This window comes from Arachis duranensis, chromosome 3 (assembly GCF_000817695.3).
Source record: "Arachis duranensis cultivar V14167 chromosome 3, aradu.V14167.gnm2.J7QH, whole genome shotgun sequence".
Classification (NCBI taxonomy): Eukaryota; Viridiplantae; Streptophyta; class Magnoliopsida; order Fabales; family Fabaceae; genus Arachis; species Arachis duranensis.
In genome coordinates, this window is record NC_029774.3 from 54,009,686 (window position 1) to 54,020,782 (window position 11,097).

At 30.7% G+C, this 11,097-nt stretch overlaps 1 protein-coding gene across 1 annotated transcript in view; it reads right to left on the reverse strand.

Annotated features, from left to right (window-relative positions):
• LOC107479415 (uncharacterized) overlaps positions 1–1,961 on the reverse strand; it is a 6,655-nt gene extending 4,694 nt beyond the window's left edge. The window contains exons 1-4 of the mRNA XM_016099553.3: positions 1,778–1,961; positions 1,436–1,683; positions 1,061–1,264; positions 877–969 (exon numbers count right to left, since the gene is read on the reverse strand). Of these exons, the coding sequence (XP_015955039.3) occupies positions 877–969; positions 1,061–1,264; positions 1,436–1,683; positions 1,778–1,799 (567 nt within the window). The 5' untranslated portion in view covers positions 1,800–1,961. The remainder of the gene's footprint in view (positions 1–876; positions 970–1,060; positions 1,265–1,435; positions 1,684–1,777) is intronic.
• Positions 1,962–11,097: the final 9,136 nt, after the last annotated feature.

Below are 11,097 nucleotides of genomic sequence, written 5' to 3' on the forward strand. Positions count from 1 at the left end.
CCGCAAACGGCTCGTCAATCGGAGCTCCGTAGCTCAAGTTATGGTGGTTTGAAGATCAAAGAGAGTTAGGTTTTCTCTCTTCTCTTCTCTCTCCCAATTTCAGCGCCCCAACCCTTCTTTTTAGGGTAAAATGAGCTGAAATGCTCATAACTAATGCTTATATATGTTGGGTCTTGGGCCCACTTAGGCCCAGTTCACTTATTTTTGTCCGTTGGCCCAATTTTGGGCCAAAACCTTTAAGATTAGCGCTTCAAACTGCACTTTAAATATTTCTACCTCCCCTAATCATAATTCCTCATTTCTTAATATTATTTACTCATAATCAAATTTCTCAGCTGCAGTACCAGACAGGTCTCAGCCGGTACTGCCGGTCAAAATTCCACTGCGCGCTTTTACACAGGAAACTATGTCTTCCGACTCAGAAAAACTCACTGAATCCAAATATCATATTTAAATCATCAAATTCCAATTGCCAAATCTTCCAACCATATTCGCTCCTACTTAAATCATTATTTAATTAATTTTGGTTAGGCCGGGTATTACATTCTACCCCCTAACAGAAATTTTCGCCCTCGAAAATTCCATCCATCATTACGAGTACGCGAGCGTAGTCTACCGTTATATCTAAAGCATAACAGTTCCAAGGTCCTTTTACTCTGCGCGCTTCCGTTGCCGCGCTCTGATTTCTCTATATCTGAGGATCTCGGTCATTCGTTCCTTACCTTTATCGTCTCATCGACTCAGACCTTATTAAATCTCGACTCATGTCATCAATAATATTGTCATCATCGTTAATCATAGCCATCATCCCACATTCTAGTTTTAAGATGGTCATTATACAACAAGAAAAAACTTATAAAAAATCAAAATTATTACCATTTCATTACGCACTCTTGCAAAACTTATAGGTCCCATTCGATGTTGATGTTGTTGCTTTTTACGATTTTCAGAATTTAAACGAGATAGAGCCTATACCCAACAAAATTAAAGGGAGTTATATGTAATAAACCAAAATCATAAAAAAAGACAAAGAAACAGAATTATTTATTCTACAACTCACCTTAACAGAAGGAATACTCCAATATGCAATTAACTTTTGAAATTGAACTTCTGGAATATCTAAAGGGCGATTTTTCAGCATATCTTCAATGTTGTTATATCTCTCAAAATGCTTTCCCTTGATTCTTGTTTTGTAACCTTTCCAAGCTTCTCGAACACCAGTCATCACCCACCCTTTCCCCTCTTTTGGAAGAATGAACTTTGACTACGAAAAAGTACAAAACAAAAATTGTAAATGACAATTCAAGAACACTAAAAACAAAGACAAAACTGCAGTGTAAAATAGCAGCTATATATTTTCACAAAACTACAGCTAAGCCATACGAAATTGAAAATTTTCAGATCATAAAAAATAGATGAGAAATAAAACACTTACATTAATATATTTCCATATGCGCTTTTTGACTTTGAGGGGCACAGCTTTCCAACTAGTGTACATCAATGTTATGAAATCGCTATTCCTTCCCATTGTTCCAATAAAGTAAGTTAAATCCTTCACTCTTCTTGGAGTTGGTCCCACTGCTTGTCCTTCATAAAAAGTCACCTCTTCTCTTTCTTCCCAACTTCTTGCATGGATTTTAGCACACCTTGTTTTTCCTCGTGTCCTTCTAGTCTTTGGAGTATCTATAAATATGTGCAATTTAACCATTTAAATGAATTATATAGCTATACATGCTAATGAATAAGTAAAATGATAATTATGTATAAAGTACAGCACCTTTAACATTGTTAGTTTCCATAAGGTGATTGTCATCACCATGAAGAACTTCATCTTCATATTCACCAACATAGTCCTCATCATCCGAGAAATCATCATCATCATCATCTCCAACTTCATTAGCATTTGCTCCACTATGTTCCTCCTCTCCTTCCACATGAATCCCATTTGTCTCCAAAAATGTATCAAGTGTAAATAATATCAGATGCAATTATCAAATAAATAATATCAGATGTTGTATATATACTTGTATGTGATGCAATTATCAAATAAATAATATCAGATGTTTCAATCAATCAATAATAACTACAAACAGCAAAACAACACTCAAGATTTGGAGTATTCCCAATTTCGTTGTTGGTGTTGTAAAGTGTTGGCTTTTGTGTATTAAAATAATAATTAGTAAAATGTGGCATTCGATGTTGGCTTTTGTGTATTGAATGATCATGAATCTCTTGATCTATTTAGTTTAAATGCTTTTAGAAGAAAGCAGCCAAAGGAAAATTATGTCAACATTGCGAACCGCATGGTTCAATATGCCAAAGGCCTTCCACTGGCTTTGAATGTGATTGGTTCTGATCTGTTTGGCAAAACAATTGAAGAATGGGAAAGTGCATTGAAGAAATATGAAAGAATTCCAAGCAGAGAGATCTTAGATGTGCTCAGAGTAAGCTATGATAATTTGGATGATAATGAGAAGGAAATTTTCCTTGACATTGCATGTTTCTTCAAAGGAAACTTTAGACAGGATGTGGAAAAGACACTAGTGGCCTCACGTTTCTTTCCAGAATATGGCATTGGAGTACTTATTGACAAATCTCTAGTAACTATTAGTGATGCCAACACAATTAAGATGCATGATCTTATACAAGACCTTGGAAGAGACATTGCTAGAAAGGATTCGCCATTCGATCCGGGGAAACGTAGAAGACTATGGCACTGTGACGATGTTCTTGAGGTCCTGACAAAAAACACAGTAAGTGCATAGCTTTATTTACTTTCAAAGCAATACTTTCTTTTCTTTTTCTAGAAATACTTACTAGACAGCATATGTGATATTTCATTAATGGTGTTATATAAATTTGAGTTTGATGTAACCATTTATGAAATGATTTAGATTTATAAAATATTAAACTGTTTGTATGTTAATATTCTAAAAAAAGATATGGAACTAAAAAACCTTTTTATCTTCTTTTTTTTATTGTGTTCCTTATGACAGATTTTATTTTCTAGAAGCAAAGGAGACTATTAGAATTTAGACGCATTGTCATTGGTGGTAGCTAGGAACTAGGATCTAACATTTGTTACATAATCAATTTACACTATCAAAAAATAACAAAATCCTAACTCAAAATAAGCTAACTAAGATCAACTCTGGCTAATAGCTAAGCATTTTACATTTTCTAGCAATACAAGTAAAATCACCAGTTAAAAGCTAAAGGACTCAAAGTGCAGATTTTCAGTCAAATTAAATGAGCAAACAGCCGCTACCTCCTGCCTCATTTCCTTGGGTCCAGAAACAAGAACTCCCACAATAATAAAAAACCAAAATAAAATGGTACTGCACAAAGCTATGTATGTAAAAACAAGTTTAAGTTCAACCAGAAGATTTAAAATACACATGCAATTTCATTAAACGCACACAGTGACAGTAGAGTTGCTTCAACACTAATGCACACATACAGCAACAAATTTCATATAACCAAAAATTAGGATTCAAAACACAAAAATAGAAAAGAAAAACAGAGATAAAATCATGAGTACCTGTAAAACAATGATCAGCGGTGATGAACCCTAGCAGAAGAACGCTGGCAAATTGGAAGAGATCATAGATGAACGGCAAGCAAAACCTAAAGACTTTATAGATCTGGTTACAAAATACACAAATATACACAAATATGAACGGCAAGCTCGAAACAGCAACATTATTACCAAAAACCCTATAATAGCAACATCAACATTATTAAAATTAGGATTCAAAATGAAAAAGAAAAAGGAATATGCAGAATCATAGGTACCCGGTGATGAACAAGCGAGCAGAAATGATGGAAGCTCGAACTGCTAGCAGAGACAATCGAAGATCAAACACGAACAAATTGGATTGAATCTCGATTGCGAGCAGAGAAGATTGAATCTCGAACTACAAGCAGAGAGAATCAAAGCTCATCTATTGTCATCATCGAAGAGAGGAAGATGAAGATGATTTTGTGCTTGTCAGGGTTGGGGTTTTGTCTCAGTCTTTCTTTCAGTAAAAGGAGAAGAAGATGATGAATTGAAGGCCGGTGGAGCAAAAGGGGTTTTGTTTTTCTTCTTTTTAGTTAAAGTGAAAAAATATTTTGTTAAAATATCTGGAGAGAAGCTTATAATTTTAAAAAAAAATATTAATTTATTTTAGACAACATTTATAAGTTGATGTTTATTAAAAATTTTAAAGCAACTTTTATAAAATGTAATATATGAATATAATAAATGTTGTCTATTTAATTTATTAAAGCAACATTTTTGTTATGTTTTTTAATTAACTAAAAAATAACATTTATAACATGTTGATTTAAAAGAGTTGCAATAGTCTTATTTTTTTGCAACAAATATTAAGAGTTGCTTTTTATTATTTTAGACAACATTTTTTAAGTATTGTTTCGAATATATGTTGCCATAGATCAAAATTGTTGTAGTGCTTAATTCTTTAGAACGATACCCTGAAAAATGGTTTTAAATTTGGCAATATTACCCAAATCAGAAAGATGAGGTTAGACGAGCTTATCTTAAATGAGATTCATATCAAAAGCATCTTGACAATTATCTTCTATCTAGCCCCCCAAAATTTCGTTTCAAGCTCCGCCACTGATTGCAACAGTATAATTATTGGACTTAATAAGCATGTAGCAATTTCCTTGGTTGAAAATTCCAAGACCTGTTTTGTTTCGTTTGTGAAATATCCTTAAAAGATTTTATTAATTTTTACATCAGAAATTCGTAAAACTGAAAAAGATAAAACAAATATCACTTTCAAAAACTAAATAAATCTTTGTTGTCTTTATTATTTCTTTCCCTCTCTGTTTATTATTTTTGCGGGTGTTGTCTTTCAGTCTTTTTTATTTCTTAGATGACATATACTTGTTGGTGCATGCATTGCACCAGAAATATCTAATGGGTGTTATATTCTTACCTAATTGATGACCCCATGCATGCCTATTAGAAATTTAGAATAATAGATGGAGTATTTTCTAATAAAAGTTCTTTTATTTATGTTGAGTGCCAATAACAGTTCTGACCCATGCGCTTGGCCACTTCAATTTCATTATAATGCATACGAAAATTTATAGGAAACAAACATTTTATTGGGGTATTCAGGGTTTTGTTGGAACTATTTTTAGCGTTGTGATCTCAATCGGAGATCCTGAGATCGACGGAAAAAGTGGTCATGCGGTTGTTCTTCTCGATGAGGCTCTAGTTTACGACTTCTGGAGGCGGCGAAGAGTTTCTGACTTTGTTAAAAGTTTTGAAGTAAGTTAGGTTAGGGGAAGTTAAGTATATTTTAGTAATTTTGGATAGTTTTGTAAGATTAAGATAATTTTATTCATTAAAATTTATTTTTTATAAATATAATATTAATTTTTTAATGAGTAAATTTATCAACATTTTAATATTGGTGAATGAAAATGATAAAATTTATTCTTAAATATATATGTAAAATATTTTTTACATATATACCTTCTATTAAAATTAAATTTATATCTAAAAGCGTTTGTAATGAAGTGTTTTAAGAGTATTATTTTTAATATTTTCAAAAGTAAATTAATTTAAAATTAAAATTTGCATTAAATTAAAGTTGATTTATGAAATAAAACTAGTATCATTTTAGAAATAGGTATCATTTGATAGAGAATCAATAAAATTTTATTATTCGTATAATTATATTGATGAGATAATTTAATACCGAAGTTTATTTTGATTACATACACTCATTTAACTTTTTGTATACTCATTTAATCACCATAACTAAAACTAAATTTATTGTATTGTTCTTATAATCAAATTATTTCAATATTTTTATTTTCATTTACTCTAATTTAAAATATCAAATTATTTTAGTAAACATATATATAAAAAATATAACCGTCGTAAATGAAGAAAAATACACAAAGATTAAAAAAATAAAAAGAAAATTCAGCTAAAAAGAGACAAATTTTCGTTGTATCTAATTATATGTTAATAATTTTAATTTATTTTTAAAATAAATAGTTTAATTAAAAATATTAATAAATCCGGAATATCCTCTAGTATAAAAATAATATGATTGAGTTTTGAAACAAAATAAAAATGATTGGGAGTCCCTAACTCATTTTCTTAATAAAAATAACTACAAGAAACATCGTTAAAATCGACGGCCAAATCGACGACTTAGCCGTCGATAATATTAAATTTCGACGGCAAAATGAACGGAGGAGGTGGTCGCTAAAAAACTTGTCGATTTTTCAAAATTCTAATAAAATTGACGGCTTGCCTAACCGTCGATAATAATTTAATAAAATCGACGACATTACTGTCTATAATATGAGTTTGAGAATTTTACATTCTTACTAAAATCGACAACGTTGTTGTCGATATTATTATATAAAATCGACGTCTTTTTTGTCGATATTTGATTCAATAAAATCAACTGTATTTCCGTTTATAATATGTTTACTAAAATCGACAACGTGACTGTCGATATTTAATCCAATAAAATTGACACAGTTGTCGTCGATTTTATTATTTAGATACCGACAAATTCTTTGTCTATATTTGGTTTCTCTTGTCTATTTTAAAATTAAAAAGCGACAATCATTCCGTCGATTTTAATAGATATGTTTTAATTATTTTTTCTATTTGAAAAATAGTAAACAATTAATGCAAATAAATATAGAAATAAAATTTATATATAATATAAATAACAAGACAAATAAACTTTTAAATATAAAAATAAAACTTATACTAAATATTAGATAATGAGTTTACAAACTTATCAAAATAATAAATAACCCTCTAACTTAAAAGACTCAACACAAGATAAATAACTAAACTTAGACTTATATTCGTTTAAATTGTAATTCACTAATAATACAAAATATTCAAAGTAAAGTAATTAAATAACCTACTCATACTCATCTAAATAATCATCCGAGTCATCAAGATTGTCAGAATCATCCTCCCTTTGAGAATTCTGTAGTTGTCCTGGTTGCTGCAGAACAGGTGGGAGTTTTCTACCTGGGGCTGTGCTTTTCTGGGAGCTTGGAAAAGTAAAAAGAGTAGGTGGGAGAACACGTGATCTAGAACTACTAGGACCCATGACCCTTAGATACTCAGTCAAGCTGCTCAAAAACTGATCCATTTTTGTACTAACAAGAATGGTTCATGCAGCTTTGCAAAAGAAAAAAAGCAGTTCCTACAGTAAAATTTAAAAGGATTCAGGTATAATTACAAATAAAACTGCATAATTTCAATAATTAGTAGACTAACACAAACTGTGATTCATTCATTACCTTGGCAACAAACAGAATAGTCTTCACCAAGAACATCTAAAATTGATTGTGTAATTTTCTCAGCTTCTTCCTACCATTAACAATGACGAGGAAAGGAATTGAGTCAAAAGAGTTTCTTTCTTTGGAGATAAAGTAGAAAAGTAATTTGAACAAAATTCTAACCTTTTCAAGATTTTTTAGATCATTAATGTATAAAAAGTAATCCTCCACAGGAAAAATTACAACTAAATCACTGGAAAATATAAACCAAGGATTAATGCACAGGTCAGTTCAATCCAAAATTTCAATTTTAGTTTCAATTATCACGTCTAGTCCCCTTCGATGGCCATATCACAATATTCAAGCATTATTCTAACAGAAATAGAAATAGAAATAACAATATATGGCTAAACAGAATAAAGCACAATACAGAAAACTCTTACAGATTATTCTGTTCGAACATGCCAATGATGTGTCCATAGATATCAAGGGAGAATACTAGAAATTGTCAAGGAATTCAAGATAAGTCTCCAACAAAATGATGGAGTAGTCTTCATCTTACACATGAATGAATGTATCAATAAAAGCATTTGTAAGGATACATGGCTCACACTCTTTGTCAAATATAGCCTTTTTAAGAAGTTGGAGAGACTAAAATATTAATCAATAAGCAGAAAATTAGGTATGGCATCAAATCAGCAATGAGATTAAAATCAGGTATGACATCAAAGCAGCCCTAACAGAAATTAATGAGATTAAAATGCCAAGTTGAAAAATGGACCACAAAGTAGGATATTGAATTGTGCATAGAGTTACTCTAATGCACTATCATTTAATACAAAAAAAACTAAAAAATGAGAGCCTATTATCACCAAGAAACTATCTTCTTTCACCTTTTTTTTCTTCTCACTCCTTCTATCACATAGAATAGGGTCAAATTGAACTTCACAACTATCTTACAAGTGTCTATGAAGAGGGGATGCAAGATCCACCTTAATTACCATGATTCAAGCACTAAACCATGCCAAACACAGGGTTGACATCCTATTAGGCACTCGAGTAAACACTAAACTATGCTAAATAAGTTGGACTTTTAGAGTAGTGTGATTATTATTCCAAGTCTTAGTTGTTGAACTTTTATTAAGGATAATAAATGTGTAGAACATACCTGTTCACTTTATCAACTTTATTTTTCTAAAATCTTACAAATTTTAATTTTAATAATATTTTTTAAAATATTATAATTACATAATCATCACAACATAGTCCTAATAAAATGACCACTTATATATAAGGCTAGCTCTTTAAAATAAGAGGAGAAAAATTAATTAAAGTTACCTAAAAGTCTAAAATATAGACTTTAGGTGGATTCTAATGCCAAATATAGGTATATTTAATCAATACAAACTAATTTTCTATTTTTGATATTATGCTAATGTGTGTGGAAATATTGCCAGAAACTATGTAAACCTTACTTAACAGTTAACACCAATGTAATATTTGAGAACAGGAACAACTTTTCATCAAATTATTATTATTTAGCACTAAATGAAGACTTTGAAGTCACATCAAATGTTACCTTTCTTATGCAATTCACATCCATATACACGGATAATGAAAAGAACAAAAATCTTGCAGAAGACATCTATTTTTTATAATATACATATATATATAAACATAACCAAAGCAAATACTTACCAAATACAGTCTCAAAGGACATCATAGGATATAGGATTTCAGGACCATATAGAAAGATATAGTTAGGTTTATCATTTCTGCACGTGAGAGTATGAAATGAGAAAGAAGATCTATATCTATGTTAGGAGAATCTATTCTATTATGTGCATAAAAAATCACTACTCAATACCTTAATTATTTAACCCCACACCCCTTCACAACTTTTCTCTCATAACATAACTGCAACAACAGACAAAGGAAAAAAGTAAAGTAACTATCAACAAGAAGAAGGTATCTTACTCAATTCACAAACACACAAACACACAGATAATGAAAAGAACAAAAATCTGGTGTCTATTTAATATGCAAAATTGCAAATAACATGGAACAGACTACAATACTAAGGCAACAATGCGGGAGTGGGACATTCAACAATTAACTAGGCCTTATCTCATTCGGTAAGACTAGAAACTTTTACACGAGTCAAATAATGCAATTGAGGAAGATTAAAAATTAAACTATCAAATAAACAATTAATCTGATAACACTCCTCCTTCTTTTTTACATTGATCATGTCAAGAAAAAATGCATAATGCACAGGCATTACAAAACAACAACACAATAGTATAATTTGACCATTACAGATTTTAAAACCTTAGATAAATTATATGCAAAATTTAAAAGCTATTCACTCCTATATCAAACATTCTAAGTGAATTCCATAGAAACCTCACTTGCCTGCTTACCAAATAATGAAGAAATCAGTGACACAATGTTCTCCTCCAATTCCTCTTGGTACCTTTCTTTCTTGTTCTTTTTATTGACAGGAATCTGAACAACAAAGAACACAACCTGAATATTACAATTAGGTCATAGTTTACACCTAAAATAGGAGATTTTCAATTGAAACTAAAGTTGGCTTTGAAAACGATACCTGGTTCTTGTGAGTTTGATTGAGAGAGAACGGAGAAGGACCAAAGTAGGAGGAGCCACAGTGGCAACAGAAAGAAGGAGCGATGGCGGCACGGTAGCAGCTGAGCGACAGATGGCGTGAGCAAAAGGAGCGACAGTGGGGAGCGACAGCGGCACGGCAGCAACAGAGCGGGACGGTAGCACGAGCAAACGGAGTGACGGCGGTGCAACCGTAACGCCGGCAGAAGAGAATAATGGTTGTTTCTGAAATTGGTGGCGGATTGGTGAGGAATGCAGAAAAAAAAAGGATAAAATGAGGGTTGGTGTGGAATTTGGGGCAAAATAGTATTTCTGGACTTGGAGGCGAGAAGTGGCACGGGTATGGTGTTTTTAGCAATAAAAATCGACGGTATCGTTGTCGATTTTAATTTGAAAAAAAAAAGCAACGAATTTTGTGTCTATTTTATACATTAAATCCACACCATTCATTTGATTTTAGAAAAGCAATCTAAACCGTTTAAATTTATCGACAGAAGCTTTGTCGATATTTTAAATATAAAAATAGACGTAAGGTCCATCGATTTTAGAATAGAAGTATTTTCACCTCTCAGTTCATCGACATTATGACGATAGTTTAAAAAGGTTTAATGCATCGATTTTATTAGTTTATTTTTAATTATCTTTTTTTAAAATATCGACAGCAAGCCATCGAAAAATAGCAACGGGAGAGATAGCCGTCGATTTTTTGCGTTGAAAAATACGTTTTTTTTGTAGTAAATGTTAGAGTATCGTTGAAATTTATTATTTTTGGTCATCACTTTTAGTCATTAACTTAATTTCTTTAGTTTAATAATCTAATAATATATTTTAGCCCATATTTTTAAATATTAATAACTAATTAAGAGTCAAAATAATAATTTTTTTGACTTTTTAGCATTTTTCATATTCTCCTAACTTTTAAATAAAGAAAGCTTTTAATTTTTAATTTTTTTGATGTTTAAAAGTATATATTTAAGTTTTTTCCTCTTTTAAGTATTACACTACAAGAAAAAATAGTATTTATAATAAAAAAATTGTTATAAAAAATATTAAGTTGGTTAAGAAAGAAATTTGTAATAAAAAAATTGGTATAGGATTGTTGTCATATGTCTCGTTACAAAAAGTTTTTATAATAAAAAATGAAATTGTTACAATAAGAAATAATATTTTGTAACAAATTTTTTAATA